This window comes from Bombyx mori, chromosome 10, assembly GCF_030269925.1.
Source record: "Bombyx mori chromosome 10, ASM3026992v2".
NCBI lineage: Eukaryota > Metazoa > Arthropoda > Insecta > Lepidoptera > Bombycidae > Bombyx > Bombyx mori.
Genome location: NC_085116.1, coordinates 3,186,825 through 3,204,913, shown reverse-complemented (window position 1 = coordinate 3,204,913; position 18,089 = coordinate 3,186,825). Strand labels below are relative to the sequence as shown.

The 18,089-nt window shown below is 36.4% G+C and overlaps 2 protein-coding genes across 6 annotated transcripts in view; one reads left to right on the top strand and one right to left on the bottom strand.

Annotated features, from left to right (window-relative positions):
- The window catches only part of LOC110385588 (uncharacterized), a 933,915-nt gene that overhangs the window by 422,872 nt on the left and 492,954 nt on the right, over positions 1–18,089 (top strand). The gene's annotated exons all lie outside the window — the stretch shown is intronic.
- Positions 1–18,089, bottom strand: part of LOC101742464 (serine/arginine repetitive matrix protein 2) — a 26,933-nt gene extending 8,844 nt beyond the window's left edge. For 4 of the 5 annotated variants that reach the window (XM_062670388.1, XM_062670387.1, XM_004930316.5 and 1 more), the window contains exons 1-7: positions 17,938–18,064; positions 17,532–17,787; positions 14,437–14,544; positions 4,885–5,091; positions 4,299–4,358; positions 2,150–2,276; positions 18–67 (exon numbers count right to left, since the gene is read on the bottom strand). In XM_062670388.1, coding sequence (XP_062526372.1) covers positions 18–67; positions 2,150–2,276; positions 4,299–4,358; positions 4,885–5,091; positions 14,437–14,544; positions 17,532–17,770 — 791 coding nt within the window. In that variant the 5' untranslated portion in view covers positions 17,771–17,787; positions 17,938–18,064. Of the gene's footprint in view, positions 1–17; positions 68–2,149; positions 2,277–4,298; positions 4,359–4,884; positions 5,092–14,436; positions 14,545–17,531; positions 17,788–17,937 lie in introns of all 5 variants that reach the window. The other variant, XM_012694015.4, reaches the window with a different exon arrangement.

Here is an 18,089-nt window from a genome sequence, read left to right as displayed (position 1 = left end):
TAAAAAAAATATCTCACACATCACGGGAGGTCGGTTGAGTGCTGGTGCGACGTTTGCTGGTTTTTTTCTGCCAAACATAATATTATACATTAAAAAAAACATGGAAAGATAACGAACAACTTATAAACACCGGTGCCAGTACAAATATTACTAATGTGACGTTTGCAAATTAAAAAAAAAAAAAAAACAATAAACAAATTAACGATAATCTCATAATTACAAAATTAATTTATTAATTAATTTCAAACATTTCTCATATGTTTGAATCAAAAAACGTATATATTTTACATAACATGCACATTACGATGGAATAAAAAATATAAAAACTAGCTTTAAAAAAAAAAAAAAAAAGCTTCATAAGCTAATAAGTACATTTATAGTTCTTCCTTATATGTAATTATATAAATTTATATTTCATTAGAATGTTAATTAAATGCACCCATAACATTCTCTTTTCGAAACTATACAATATCATTTACATTCATTTATATGGCACCAGTGAATTTAAAAAATTGACAATATCGACATCGCAGTTCCATTGATTCTTTATTTAAAAAAAAAAAAAACAAATATACATAACGCACATTATTAAAAAAAAAAATTATGAATAGAACACGCTGTGAACGTACCTGTGCAGTAACGTGGCTGTATCGAGTACCGTTTAAAGTCGGTCATCCTTTAATTAGTTTTGGACAAACGAGAGAGACAGAGGGAGAATGTTATGGATTAGTTTACATTGAACAACAAATCAACATTTTTATAAATAGTTTTTAATTTTTTCTTTGTTCTCGCGTGCGATCTGTAGCAGTAAAATATATCATTTTGCAAAATGTTCTATTTTTAAATTGATGTCGCGTCGATTTAGTTTTTTTTTTGTTTTTTTTTTTTTAATACAGACTATTCAACTGTAACAGGTCGCATCGGATCGCTTTAACACAGCCACGTAAGACAACCATATTAGATATGTATGTATTAGATAAAACGCATGCACAGAGCGCGGGAGGCGCCCCGCCCGCCCATCGTCCAACTGAACTCGGCAACCTAACATAGTGTATTACAGAGTGTTTACTGCATTTGATATACTTACAGTATATATTATTTCTTCAGATAAAGATGGCTATCCTATGAAATGATGCACAGTTAAACAGATAATTTTTACTGTCCATTCGGTTGATTGTTTATGTATTTACAGAAGAGAAACAAAAAGAAGAAAAAAAAAACGTGTGTAGAATAATATACATAAGTACTTATAATGATTTAATGAGAAACGACATATACCGTATATGATATCAAAAAGTGAACGCCAAATACCCTTGTATTATAAAGAAAAAGAAAAAAAAAACTAAGATTGTGGATTTCAGCTATAAAATTAAAGCACGGAAGACAGCTAATACTGTGATAAGTGTGCTTAGTGCGAGGTTTTTAACGTTCTCGATAGCGTAAAAGTTAGCCAGCCCAATTTTGTATGCAGTTGGAACAGCGCCCCTAGCGGCAAACGCAGGCAAACGATCCCATTCCATACACAAATATGAGCTAACTTTTACGCTATCGAAAACGTTAAAAAACTCGCACTAAGCACACAAGAGACAAATGGAAGTAACTAATACTAAATGCAGCCAAAATTCTATTTTTAATGAAGTCATATAACCTGTGTGATTTAAACCGGCGCTTCGGTACAGAGGGAAGGCTCGCTGAGAACTGTGCCAACAGTCGGCCGCGAATCAAAACATATTATTGGGATTCTTTCGAAAGCTCAAGGGTGCGTAGCGGTGCGGCGCTAGCGGAGCCCCGGGCGCCGGACGCGTGCTAGGGGTCGTGTCGCGGGAGGCGATAACATTTGTACCGAAATCAAAAACCGAACCCCAAGCCCCCGAAATAAAACAATTATTAAAGTGAAACATTTGATATCCATAGACTATGTTTGTCGTTGAAACTAAAAAAAAAAAATTTTTTTCTTTCTACAATCGATATGATTTTGTTACGATTATGCACATATTTATGAGATTGTCTAGTCAGTAATAACAAACATAATCTATGTACAAACTGCACCGGTTCTATGTGATATAATAATATTGTTTTAAGGGTATCGCAACATACAAGAATGAAATCATCTGTTCGAAATCAATGAAAAAAAAAAAAAAAAAATTACCTTTTTCTTTTTCTTCTGCTTCTCGTCGTCCGACGTGGCGGAGTCGGAGTCCGCGCCCTCGGAGCTGCTCGAACTGTCGCTGTCAGAAGATTTCGAACGCTTTTTCTTCTTTTTGCTTGATTCGTGCCTGTGTTCGTTTGAAGTATTTATAGTACAGGCATAACCAACCTTCCTATAACACGATATTTTACAGCACGGTTCCACCCTAATACGTAAAGAAAAAATCCCCAAAACCTTCTTATAACACGATACTGCTACAACACGATAACGAGATTTTCGTTTAAAATTATTTAGAAAATGACATTGCGCAATATGAACCCACAATATATGGGAATACTCGATTTTACTATTTTTAAGCTATTGCATAGCTTTTATCGCGGGTTTGAGCACGGCGACCGAATCAAGAAATTCCATAACGAAAATAAAACCTAACACCCCCACTCCGCCTACCATGTAGCTCGCGTTCAACACATTCACACGTTGCGCTTGTGTAGTGTTTGTGAATAAGCGCGCGGCGTGACGTCGCACTGCATGCGCATCATGAAAAGTCTGCCCATCTCTCTCTTGCGCGGTCTAGCTTATGAGCGTAAAGGGGACAGTTAATGTTTTGCTTTTGTTAATGTTTACTGGTCTTATTTTATTATTATTTTTTTTGTTTTAAATTAAATTATTATTGTCTCATTATAATTGCATAAGTTGATAAAAAATGCTATGCAATAGCTTTACCGCGGCAGTCCTCGAGTGCCACACGTGTTTTTTAATGATATATAAAGGTAAAGGTAAAAAATAATATAAAGGCATAGTTGAGATGTTTCATACGAGTATAACACGGTTTCGCACAACCCGGGACTTAGTAGAAACGTATCTACCGTGTTATAGGTTATAAAGCGTCTTTAGGTGTTCGCTAATTGTTGTTGCGACTTTTCTGTATCAGATGGAAAGCTCTCGGGTTTATCTATTGTTAAGCGGCTACCTTAAAACCTACAAGTGAGTGTGTGGTATCCATCTTGAATGCACCACATGTCTGACGATGCTGACTACAGACCCGTTCAGTCTCACGACTCGTCCAATTATATTTATTTAATGTCGAATATTCAATAACATTTTTGAATGGACTTAAGATATTTGGCATTTGGAGTCTGGATATATTTGTTCTTTGAATGTTGTATATTTCAGACAAGTTAAAAATCTTAGCTTGAACGCATTTCTTATGGAACATACTAGGATTTTAAAGTAGTGTAAGTAATTAAACAAGTGTAAATGTACTGTAACTCCTTCATCATCGCCAAAGGAATCCAGTGGAACTTTGTAGTTACCGTGGCTTATGGACATAGACAATACCAGTGGCACAACCAATACCCTGTCTGCTGCAGTGTCACAGTGAAAATTACATTTAAGTTGAACTACGTCAGAAGTAAATTTTATAGTTTTTTTTAGGAATGAAGGTATGTTAGTGGCTTTCCATTTTCACAAGGAAAATTTTATCGTGAAAAGTTATTTACATATTTATAATCGATCTAATTATTTAAATTGTATTCCACATATTTTATCTACTGACAAATTTTGTTTAATGAATTAACTTCAATTATTAATTATTATAGTATTACTCTAAATTGTTTAATTATAATCGTTCAAAATTACCTACGAAAGACGGCGCACAATATTTTCTGTTCGCTGAAATTTCATAAATACCGTTCTATGATATTATTATTATTAAAAAAAAAAAAAAAACAATCGCACAAACTCAACATCTGTTAACGTTTACTTGCCTTTTAGACAACCGCAGTGTCACCTGTCTAAATTAAAACATAATTAATATCGATTGGCTAAGCGTGCGATAAACAAAACTTAAAATATATATCGACGCTTGAAAGGCAAACGTGACTAAGCGACAATGCGTGAACTTTACAGTAGACTAATTTAAAGTTGATATACCTGAAAACAAAATTTATTTTAACGAATCTAGCTAGTAGCTGTAGGATTGAAATGATTTTAATAGACCTAGAAATATTTTTTTTTTGCGCATCGAATATGGTTATGGCCTATAATTTATGTACAAAGCAGTTATTGTCGCTTAGCCACGTTTGCCTTTCAAGCGTCGATATGTAAATACATAATATATGTATATGTATTGGTATATTTTACTCACTTTTCTTTCTTGTTCTTTTTCGACTTTTTCTTCTTCATTTTCTTTGGTTCGGGCGATGCGCTGTAATTAAAGTCGACCTTTACTCATTAGCAGATTGAAGAGGATCTTGCCTGTCCTCTCGCAGTTGCCTCATTCTAAAGGACCTCAAACCGACCCCTTTTCTCAGGTCGGCCGGGTATCTATGTGGAACGTATTTGGTTTAAGAGATTTCGCAATTTGATTTTATTGATAACGAATAACATAATTGTATTCGATGTTTTTAATTTTGGTATAAGCCATTTATATTTTACATATCGCTTACTCGCGACGTGGTTTTTTTAATGACTGAAGATTTACTGGTGGCCCGGAGGCCTTTCCAGTTTCACCAAGACAGGTGGGCGAGTAATGGCTCAGCCAGGAGGCTTCGCGAATGAATCTACTACCGAACCGGAATCGCGACTCTCTGAGAAGATCCGGCGAGAAACTCAGCGGGCTGATGCATGGGTTATGTTACACGTCGAACTCTTTGTCGTGTTCTACGAGTACGGTTACCGGAGTCCCTAAGCCTCGCGACGTGGTATTCCTATCAAACCGGCATAGAACTGACCTTCGTTTCTTCTTTTTCTTGGCGGCATGGTCTTCCCTCTCGTGGCTCGGCGTGCGCACGAGCGGGTACCTCTCGGCCTGTTCCTTCGCCCTTCGCTCCGGGTCCAGGCTCGAGCCCTCGACGAACCGCGGCGATATCCCGAAGGCGTCCCGTAATCTTGCATTCTTCTCCTGCTGAGCCTCCGCAACGGCGTGCGTCTCGCGGACACTACACATTTTACATACACATCATGGCTCGTATCGAGAAATTTAACCCAACAAGTACACTAAAACACTACAACATTATCTTTACATTTTTTATTTTACAAGTATCTCGAGAGTAATATATCAAGTAACTACATACGAAGCTAATGTGAATATTATTAGGATATATATCAGTGAAAATTTAAATACGCACTAGACAAGACCTCAATGAAACAGTGCTAATATCAAGATTACCTGCCAAGTAATATAATATTTACCTGAATAGCACCTAAGTGCGCTAGAAACGGGGAAATACAATAATTTAGCATTCTCTTTCTCATTTATCGTTTAGCGACGTTTACACAAAGCTAAAAGCTTTCTCAATATCGATATGTAAGCTAGTTATCGGCGGTATATCGCTCAATGTGCGCGTTTCGTATAATTGCAATTAATAAAACGTGTATTTTTTAATTGAACATTGATTACAATGCGCCAAGCAAACACCGACCCACATACCCAGCTGGCTCGATTCAACAGTGATCTATAAGTAATATTATGCACACCTTATTACGGATCGCATGGATTTCCTCTCGTCATCGTTGGAGAGACAGACCTGAAAATTGTCGTTAAAATTTCGTCTCGATGTCGAACAGTTACAACGACAGCAGCAAGAACTCCTTATCCCTTCTATGATAGTTCTCAAAGCCGGTTCTAAGCTGTCCGCTAGGTGGGACGGGCCCTGGTGGGGCGGCGGAATGGGAATAGCCGGCACCAATTCCTGATTTGGATCGTGTGACGAAGCCCGCGGCCGGCGATGCGGACCCGCCAGAACCGCTTGGAACGTGCCTCGCCAGAGACGCTCGAAAACAACCCTATTGTTTAGCTCGCGACGCGAACCCCTGCCTCTATGCATCTTAACCTAAACCTAAACTAATGGAAGACTTGGTTACTTATAATTAATGCTAATCTAGATCATGGCGGTGCGACCGCTGGAAGACTTAGTGTGGTGCGTGGAGCGTGGGGCTACATGTTAATGCGGCCGACGGCGGCGGGCCGACGACGCTACTGAGCGGTCGGCCCGCAGGAAGCCGACGCGCGCACCCTGCGCAAACAACGGAACTCCGCCTCGCACAAAGGGCCCTCCACTCACACCTCCCTCATGCCTTTTGTGCGAAAATTATTTAATTCCGCCAACGTTTCATTTTCATTTATCTCGGTGCGGTATAGTATCGCTCAAAAGGATGTCTTTAAGAGGATATTTGTTGAAATTATGTTGAATGATGAATTTTCGATAGGCAGCGGCTTGGCTCTGCTCCTCCTGGCATTGCTGACGTCCATGGGCGACGGTAACCACTCACCATCAGGTGGGCTGTATGCTCGTCTGCCTACAAGGCCAATAAAAAAATACAAATAAAAACTTCAATTGATTTTGTTTTATTCAAAATCAATACCAATTCTATATTTGCGTCGCAGTACAGGCCAAATAGTAATTTAATTTGAACAAGATCATAAAATGATTTTACCCTCACCATCTCGAAGAAGGTGGGGGCAAAGTAAAAAAAAAACAAATCGAATCGTGTATAATCGTACCTGTATCCAATACCTTTAGTGACTGGGTCAAGTTACATTAGAGGGGGATTATAGAAATCGTTTTATCCTTTTACTAAGTATGTATTTTTAATGCAATTGTTTTTTTGTCGTCAAACAATAAAATCTATTTAATTAGTTAAATAAATAGACAGTCGTCCGTGACCACTAAAATAAATAAATAATCGTATTTCCCCAATATAATGATGCCCCAAAAGTAAATGCCTTTGAAGAATTTGTTGGCTCATTTCAAGTAGGCCTATGAAAGTTAATACTACGCTGGCAGAGATGAATCAATACCATCGATGCATATTTTTATTGATACATAATGTATAAATAAAAAGTATTTATAAAAATTAATTTAACTTTCTTTATACTAAACGATAACTTCATAGGTAAATACTTAATTTATTGGTAACAAAAACGCGAGATTTCACCGTGAAAGTAGTCTTAATTAAGGTTTTGGACTGAACATTGACATAGACAAACTTTACTTTTCAATGTGTTACTTTATTTTTTAATCACCAAAGTGAGTGAGGTAACGGGGTATATCTAGTAGGCAATAAAAATAGTCATCGCTATAAAAATTTATAGTTTCGACGTACCTACTACTAATTTTGTAATTACTTATTTATTGCGCGACTGCATTCACTGATAAGAAAGAGCGAAATTTACTTTAAAAGTTTCTAAAGTAAATTCAATTTTAGTTTTAAATGATTACTATTTGTAGAAATTTTATAATCAGTCATTAATCACCACTAATAAAAATCTATATATTAATACGTGAAGAATATACGGCAAGAAGTGGATGAGGAGAGCCGCAGACCGGGCTCAGTGGTGTGGATTGGGAGAGGCCTATGTCCAGCAGTGGACGACTGTGGGCTGTTGATGATGATGATGATGATGATGATGAATACGTGAAGCAAAAGCCCTTTTTACGAAAATTGCGCAAGGAGTATGAAATTTCCCACACTTATAGAGAATATAAAGAAGAAGTGCAGAATGTTAATTTTTTTTTTAATTATGCGTTAAGAAATGATTAAATCAATAAAAAACACAACACACACACTGCCATGTATTTGACACACACACACACGCATGCATACTATTTGTTTATTGTCAATCTTTTCTTATTACCTACAGTCTGTGGTCAAATTGAGAATAGATTAAATATTGTTTGTCTTTATTAATATTTGTCTAAAGTGTAGTCATGGCGAAATCTGTGATTATAGAAATATAATAAAATTGTATTTGACGAAAGAACCATAATAATGTTCAAACTTATAACCGGGCGATCACTAGTTCTTATAGCTAGCCGAAACAAACAAACGTTACAAAACAAGTAAAAAATTAAATAAAAAATAGACGAAAGTAAGTTAAATTATTTCGTTCGGTAACAGATATTGAGAAGTACCGACAGTACTGTCATCAGTTTATGAACTACTAGAGAGGTCTCGCAATAGTCGAAATTCGACTATAATTAATTGGAATTCTATAATAAGTTTGTACACTATTATGATTGTATTTTATACTTCTATAATAACAAATTTCGCCAAGGCTACACCATAAAAAAATATTAATAAAGACAAACAATATTTAATCTATTCTCAATTTGACACCAGACGTCAAGAACCAAAGTTTGACAATAAATAGTATTCATGCGTGTGTGCGTCAAATACATGGTATGTAGTGTGTGTAATGTTTTGTTTATTGATTTAATGTATCTTTTATGCATTATTTAAAAAAAATATTAGCATTGTGCACTTCTTCTCTATATTCTCTATAAGTGTGGAAAATTTCATACTCCTCCGTCCGCGCAATTCTCGTAAAAGGGGATACAAAGTTTTTGCTTCACGTATTAATTTATGAACTATATTCAGATTTTTCAATGTTTTTCTAAAGTGGGTGTACGTAGCTAATAACGTCAGCGCTTGATCTCTATCGTTCAGCTCGAGCGCGTGTTGATCCTGGCTCGTGCAGTGAGTCGCGTGCCAAATTTACACGTTTCGCTATCATTAGCGGAAGATGCGTTAGTGTCAGTCACATTTAATATACACTAGTCTCATGAATAGCCAAATCACTAGACTAGTTCGAGATTGGGCCTGTATTGATAACAACTCGAGACCTTAATAACCACCCGGGCAAAGCAATCTAGGTAATAATCAGATATACAATCAGAGTTTTATTACCGCAAAAGATCAAAAAGGATTATAGGATGGAGTTTAAAGGGTTGTTTTACCTTTTAGTCTTTTTCTTTCTTATTCCGTATTATGTGGCATCAAGGCAGCATGTCTCTTATCATGCTGCATAAGGATTTGGCATGAGTTTTACGGCCAGCCGTCTGCCTGATGTCAAACCTCTTTGGCTTATATCTCCATATAACAATTGCAATGTGCCATAAGAAGCGACTTTTCTCTTTCTTCTTTTGGTATTTATTTTACTTTATCCGTTTTTAGTTCTATGATTTTCATTTCATTTTATAAGCAATTACACTTTAATTTATTTATGTTTCTTATTAAAATTGTTGTTATTTTTAATGGCGTGAAAAAATCAAACATACACATAGGCTCAATCGTCCGGGAATGTTGCCCAAACAAAAATAGATAGAGTAATTGATATAGTAATCAGGGGTCTCCCTTTGATATAATAATAACCTTTAATGCTTTTTAATTATGTCCACAAACACCAAGAGTTAGAGTCTAAAATAAATAAAAAATTGGTACATTAGTCGAAACCCAAAAAATAAAACGTCACGGAGAATGCCTGCCGTAGATCATTTGCTTAATAAGTTCTGGCACGAAATCGCGTTCCGACCTACCTAGTTAATTAGAATATACATAGCGTCCGTCCACTCCCTCGCATTAATTATTCGGACGCGTAGTCAAACTTTAATAATGGCGTCAAAATATTATGCTTTTAATAGGTCACTAATGAATATCGGACACATTTGAATACGGCTACTGTGAAATCATGAAATAATTGTTTAAACGTTGACGCATAAATAACGAATAAGCAAATAAAACGATATTTTTTCGGTCGTGTTTTTTGTTGAATAGCAAAATAATTAAGATTTTACACGAATTTGTTTGGGGAAAAAAGTAGGGTGGCTAAAAAGTACCGCGAGAAACGTTAATTGTCGACTAATATCGCGTGCATTTTTAAACGAAAAATTGCATCTATACTGCGACAGTGATGACTACCGTACTAAAACAACGTTACATGCTTATAAACTAAACAATGTTTTTTTTTTTCTACCTAAGCTGATAGCCTTGGGAGGCTATTTCAGCGTAACCTTAACTAGTAGGTGAGCTGACGGGGCTTAAACCGGAGCGATGCTAACACTGACCCTAGCAAGAGCTGTGCTTCGCAGAATCTACCACCGGTTCGGAAACACGACCCACTGAGAAGATCCGGCGAGAAACTCAGTGGACCTAAACAATTTACTTGTTATCACATTCAAATACACTAAAAGCCCAGGTAGTTGAATAGCCCGGGAAATGCATTTTTACTTGACATATTATTACATTAAATTTATGGCACACATTTTACTAGTGGTGGTGTACACGCACAGGCATAAAAACAATACGGCCTATTTTCCTTTGTGCGTTCGGTTCCATGGCTTTATCAGCACTTTCATTACGGAAGTAATTCGAATTACGACCTCAAATCTCATGGTGGATAGCGTCATTCATTTAGTTTATAGCTCGCTTACCGAAAATTATACAGACCTTGAGCCTCAACGACAGTAGGAAAATATGTATTATAATAAATATTTAATACATATTAGTTTTTTTTCGCATTAGTAAGTATTAAGATTACCGTAATACTTTTACGGATTCAATTAAACCGAAACTCATGAATACATCGCGGCAGAAATAGGAAATATAAATATAAGTACCGACCTCGTCATTGTTACCGTAACTATTATGAACGAGGGTGTTTGGAGACAACATATCAAAGTCCTGCCCTTCCCTCAAAGGGGTGGGAGTGGGGAGGTGTATACGTCATCAAGCGATCGATATGCATGGGGGCGCTTAATCCAGTTACGCGTTCAGCAAATGGTTTAAAGGGTAGGCCCTATAATTTTTTCCACTGACCTCGTCGCCTATACTTTATTGGGCCACACCAATATTTCAATTTCGGGATTTTAATATCCAGCTTTGCGAGATCTATTCTTTTTAATTCTTTAAGAAAGAAGACAGAGAGCCAAGGCAGTAGATAGATTCAGTAGTGACATAATGAACAATAGTGGTAGGTACATATTAGACTAACACTCTAGCTGGTTTTGTTCTTCAATTGATTCTATCAATTTTCATTGATGGAACGTAAGATTTCAGATTTATTTGTATTTTAGCGACAGTATTACTTTTTTTTTATTGCTTAGATGGGTGCACGAGCTCACAGCCCACCTGGTGTTAAGTGGTTACTGGAGCCCATAGACATCTACAACGTAAATGCGCCACCCACCTTGAGATATAAGTTCTAAGGTCTCAAGTATAGTTACAACGGCTGCCCTACCCTTCAAACCGAAACGCATTACTGCTTCACGGCAGAAATGGGTAGGGTGGTGGTACCTACCCGCCCGGACTCACAAGAGGTCCTACCACCAGTTCAAAGTTACACCAGTTCAGTTACTATCCGCTAATCGAAATAAGGAACGAACAAACCACTTTGCTAGGGCCCGTGTCAGCAAACTCTCTCAGTTTGAGCACAGTGAGCTCACCTCTTAATCATAGCGTAGCTGAAATATCCCCTGCTACCAGCAAATACGCAGGGAAAAAAGCATCAATATTAATTTACTATTTAAGTAAAGTAATTCATAATACCGTTATAACCGGACTAATATTTCTATACAACGGTTCGTTCGACAAGCGTATTTTACTTGAGCTAACAATAAATTTTCTTGACATTTCGCGAGAGCGATGCGTGGCACACTGTAAATAATTTTATTGGTATTTCGTAACAGAAGCCACGTAGAAATATAAATCCTAATCGCATTTTAAAGTAACTTTATATTTCCAACAGTTTATTTTCAAGGCACATTTCCGATAGAAGTGTTATTAAATAAAAAGCTGTAATAATTTCGATAGCGCGAAAAATTGTTTATTTTGTGCGCTTCAAGGCGTAACAAATATAACTAAATAGCATTTTGATGTAATTAACACCATCACCAATTTGTTTGTTCATTAAATTCTAATAACAGTTAAATAGTCCGTCCTGAACTACGCGCATTAACTCTCGCCATTTAATCTAATCCTGCCGGGTAGCTCGTGGTATGTGAGGGAAGTAAATCTTCACGATGACCACCATTTAGAAACTACACGTAAGTATCTGAAAACAGCGTCAGCATTCTTCGAAACAGCGGCGCGTCATGATTTCCCTCTTATCGCGGCCACCTATAACTACATTTCCGACCCAGGCGATAGGACAACGCAAAGGCGGGGATAGTTTATTTTTTTACGTGTGTGGACGGACTCACGGCCCCCTGGTGTTAAGTGGTTACAGGAGCCCATAGGCATCACAACGTAAATGCGGCCACCCACCTTGAGACATGAGTTGTAAGGTCTCATTTTTAACTGTACAACGCCTCCCCCACCCTTCAAGCCGAAACGCATTACTGATTCACGGCAGAAATAGGTAGGAGGGTGGTACCTACCCGAGCGACAAGACGTCCTACCACCAGTATATTACGCATACTGTAATTTTGCGAGTTTGATTTTTATTACATGATGTTAATCCTTCACCGTGGAAGTCAATCGTGAACATTTGTTAAGTACGTATTGGTAAAATTGGTACCCATCGGCGGGATTCGAACACCGATGCAACACTACATATGAATGCATACCCGTTTGAAAGTAACTGGTATACCCCATAAGCTATTAATGGTAAGTTGGAAAAAAAATAAGAAAAATAGTTACTTTCAATATTTGAATATCGACGCTTGAAAAGCAAACGTGACTAAGCGACAATAACTGCACATAAATGATAGGCAATAACCATATTCGATGCGCTAAAAAATATATTTCTAGATCTATTAAAATCATTTCAATCCTACAGCTACTAGCTAGATTCTACTACAGCTAAATTCGTTAAAATAAATTTTGTTTTCAGGTATTTCAACTTTAAATTAATCTACCGTAAAGTTCACGCATTGTCGCTTAGTCAAGTTTGCCTTTCAAGCGTCGATATGGTTCGGTTTATATCGGTTTGATGAATCGAAATATGTATTATTACAAATTAATGGGACTTATTTCAAGGTAAGTTTGTAAGAAAAATAATTACTTTCATATCAGTTGAATGCTTGATTGATTTCTCATTCCCATAAGTTATAATGTTTATGCGTAACGAATATCAAACCGATAGTTTCAGGGTTGTGTTGCCGGTCAATAAAATTTTCTAATCTATCGTTATAAAACTATTTTTGAAACTAAATTAGTTGTTCATTTATGGTACAATATGTTTTATTTTTAAACTAGACTTCAAAAAGGGAGGTAGCTTTTTTTTTTCACCATTACTCAAACGATTTTTCAGTCTTATTTTTTTCTATGTACTTTTCATAGCTTTAAGGATCGTGAAAAGTCATGTGTTGGAATGATCAACAAGTCTACACTTATTATTTTCTCTAAATGGGCATAAAGCTATTGGTAGACATTCAGAGTTATTCTTTTATTTTTTATTTTACGGCTCTGTTTACTTTTCCTTTGAGCCAGTCTGCATTGACAAAGGAAATCTTCCATTTAAAGATTAAGTAATAACATAGATATGTACTGTTTATAGTTTCAATCGTGGAATATTTTAAATCCTATGGCTGTAACTTGTAACTATACTGAGACCTTACTACTTATATCCTAAGGTGGGTGGCAGCATTTACCTTATAGATGTCTATGGGCTCCGGTAGCCACTTAAAACCAGATGGGCTGTGAGCTCGTCCACCCATGTAGGTATGCAATAAAAATAAAATGAAAAAGCACCAGAGGTGTCCTCATTGGGAGACAGCGACTTGGCTATGCCGTCGGCATTGCTGACTTTTATGAGCAACTGTGACCCTAAACATCCACTCACTATCCGGCAGGCCGTGTGTTCGCTCCCTAATGTGGTAACAAATTCTAAAGCGCTAACAAATGATATTTAAAAAAAAATGCTTGCATAGACAAGTTGTAAAAAATTGGCCTGTCGATCTACGGAGCTCGGTGAACTTTTATCGTTTCTCTGAGTAGGGATATGTGTACCTAACTTTCTTACATTTTGAAACTGAATCTGCTTGTATATACAATTGAATCGAAAAGAATTATCCTTTGGTATTATAATTTAATTTAATTCCAGGATATGGTTAAATTAATGTTATCCACATATTTGTTGGCTATGGGGACATCATCATCTTTAGTAATTCTAATCCTCCATTATTGTGCCGGAGTATGACAACGACCAACGCGCTAGTAGTATTCTAGTAGTAGTTATACTAGGGGCGAATGGGAAAAGGGTATTTCAAGTAACCTGACAAGTGAAAATCCTGGCTTATTTCGGTAAATCAAAAAACGTAACAAAACTTGCACCATCCAGTCTAAACTAGATACTGCCAGTTGAGGCGTATGTGGGTCGGGATTGGCTTTCCGGCCAATTTCTAAAACTTCAAGGCGTGCACTTCGGTCATTAACATTCATATTCTATAATAATATTAACTTTATAATCGATGTGACAAATCATCAATGAAAACTCTTGAAACATCTTATGTTACCGATGTAAATAAAAAGGACATCATGTCGCAAATAAATTTTATACTCACGCTACCCTCCCGAATTCGTCCCTTGGAACATCTTTCTCACCGCTGCTGGTCTCGGAGATTTTCGCTCTGAACGCAGCAATCCGCGCCGCTATCTCATCCTTCGGGAACCTGCGCAACCACACCATAGAAACGCTCATTATTTATGTTATCGAATAATAATGTTCTTTTAAAAAAAATCGATTGGACGCATTCTCAAAGCGTTCGTGTAATTTATACGCGAATGTATCGTTGGGACGAGACCGCGCTTCATGAATACGAAAAACGTAATGAATTCTTATAATAAATCGCCTTGTGTCGCCTACGTAAACGTACCAGTGCATGATACGCCACACAGCTATAAAACCGAAGAAATACTTGTAGGAAAACAATAAAACCGATAAGGCGCACCACCGGCGGCCGACTGAGCCTTACTCCTTGACTTCATGAATAATATAAGTTGACGGGGTCATGCGAGGGGTGGCTGTCGCCCGCTATCGAATTATTGATCAGACTCCGGCGCAGGGGCCATTGCCCTGCTGTCACGAGGGTGCAAAACTATCAACACAATAGATACGGTCCCGGCGGGGTACGCAATCTCCTATTCGCAATATTATAACTAAGGGTTATTTTAATTCTAAAAATCGATAACACATGTTGCACCCAAAAACATGTGATTTAATATTTACCAATCGCTACAGGTTGGGCTATTATGAAATCGGTTTTTTTTTAGGTCGAATAGGGCGAATTTCGTTATAGTGTAAATAATGTTAATAGAAAATAATTTAAGCAACATGATTTATACACGCAACAAACTTACTGAAAAAATATTGTTACGCGAATCCAAATGTCACAAAATTCGAGACCAGACAAATTAGGATGTCTTAGAGGTCCAGTTTAGCCAAAATTAATTTTGCTCTTTCCGGCCAAGTGGCCTTGTGTCAGGCACATATTGTACTTAGATTTCACTTTCACTATTTCTATGTAGGGTCATTCTGACAAACCTCCTTAGAATTGACAATCTTGTAATTGACATAGCTGAATAGGCATTAGTATAAGGGTTGAAGGTTTAACAACGCCTACTAAAAGGACTCATGTGTTACGAAATGAAACCTGTGTTTTTTTTTTAAAAAGAACAGAGGAAATCTAATTTCAAAATGAACTAAATTATCGATATTGTACACTTTAAAAGAAAAATATATTGAAATAAATAAAAATATTCAGTGTGCCAGTGAAACAAGGATATCAAATTTAGGCCTAGCTTTAAGAGTAAACATGGACTGGCTGCATTGGACGTATTCAATTGGACAATTTTGTTGATCCGATCGTAGATTGTCTCCTTCATGTTCTAATTGTTGGATGGTGTGGATAAGAGATAGCAATAAAAAATAAAAAATAAAAACAGTCAAAATTTTATCAAAGCAAAGAGAGTTCCGTATCATTTCATTAATCATCTTTACATTATTTCCTTCCCTGTGATGACCTTGTAGATGACAATAGTCAAGTTATGGTGTAGTTTGTTTAAGGTGTCTGATAATTATTTCAAATAATTTTATGAGTAAAAAATTGATTTATACTGGCTGTTTATTCACAGATGGGGTAACTAACTGCCCTACAGAGATTCTTTCAGGTGAAACTCTGTCCACCTCTGAGTCAATTAAGTATGAGGACATGCATTGGGATTGCAAATTATCTGGGAAAGCCCATTTAAAGCCAAGAGGTAAGTTGAAGTTCAGATTTAGAAAGCTGTACTGGCTTCTGGACAGAAAATCAAAACTCTCCCTAGAAAATTAGCTTCTGGTCTACAAAACAATCCAAAGCCTCTGAAATGATATTCAATTTTGAAGCTATGCTTCTTATTCTATCTTTACATTTTTCAAAGTGTTTAATAGACTATATTAGATGATTTTCGACCTGCTCTTTTATGTACCTATAGTAGGCAACATAAAAATCATCAAAACCAACTAGCACACAACCTTGTGTAAGCCAGACACACATGGCTCTTTAAGTATTCAGAAACATGTAATATTCCGACTGGATCAAAGAATGTGACTCTAAATATTGATGATTATTGGTAGAGACTATCAATCAGCAGGTGACTCTTCATTCCTGTTTATAGCATTAGTTTATCTGGTTACATTGATTGCAGATTCAGAAGAGCAAAAAAAAATTGGCTCACTGGACACATTGGTGCCTTATTGGCTGACTCAGCGGCACAATGCATATGTCCCTGACTGCATGGCCAAAGATCATGGGTTTGATCAATTGAGGCAAACATTTGTCCCTGACTGCATGGCCAAGGATCATGGGTTTGATCAATTGAGGCAAGCATTTGCATAATTAATAAGTTTTGTTTTATGTTTAAGTGTTATTTGTATTTAGTTCAATACACTTTGTATAAATAGTCTTTAGTAGCCACAGCACTGGGAACTTTAGTTTGATGCTAAATGGCAATATGTGGTTTGTTATTGATTATAAATTTCTATGCAAAATAAATGTTTAAATAATTAGCAATTATGGCGGTATTTAAAATATTATACTTATTCCATACCTTTTCTATCCATATTCGTTGATTACTAACATTATCTGTGTAGCAGAACACATCTTTATGGCAAATTAAATGTTAGAATCAAACTTTAAAACTACAGTATTTTTGCCTAAGTTTGATGGCTATGAATAGAAGATTATGAAGTAGTAGTATAATTTCAATGAACAACAATACCATCATCCAAATATTGGCAATTGATAACAAACAAAAACTCACAGCACATAAAATTTCCTATGATTACCTACTGCTATCATCAGTTATTATAACTCATTAGTAATATTATTAGCAGACTGTCATAGTTGTTAAAGTAATCACGGTTTCCTTGAAATATGAAGAAAAAGCCTAATAATATGAATATTAAATTACCAAACAAAATTAAATTTAGAAAAAAAATATATAATAATTGGAAACCCTGAAAAAGGTAGCAAGAATTACAAAATAATGTTGATTTATAAAGCCCAACGTGTGCCAACCTCATATCATAAAAATTTAAGAGACCATCCCCGGAACAAATCTCCAATACCATGAATCCGATTTCTGTGTATTTGTTGTATTTATGCTAACTACTCACCCTTGTTCTTCCAGGCTATCTTCCAACTCTGCACACTTGACTTCAATCTTCCTTTTCCTCTCATGATCGAGTATTTCTCTATTTGGTTGTTTGTTTGACGCCGAATCCAACTTGGCGATCTCATCTTCAGTCCGGTAGTTGACGGAGTCTTTTGTTTTTCTTACCGTGGCCCAATTTCTCTGTACGTAGCCATTTGTACCGGAGCCCCGTGGCGTCGTCAACCCGATCCCATTATACATTATTTCGTATTATATACCTAAAACCAATCGTAACACTTACGGTGTGCAAATTGAAGGTTCTGAATTAGGCCACGAGATTAGAAACTCCCAGAAAAGTTAGTAAAATAATCTATAAATAACAATTTCTCTTTCAAAAAATGTATCAACGTTAATGATCAATAACTCACAATATTATTAGATTATATGTTTATGTTTAAAAAGAATTGAACACGACCATCTTGCTTGGTTTTGATTTTTTTAGATTGAATTATTCATAGACAACGAAATGGCTATGAATTTAGATGTTTCATTTTATCTATAGTTTTTAACTGACAATGAC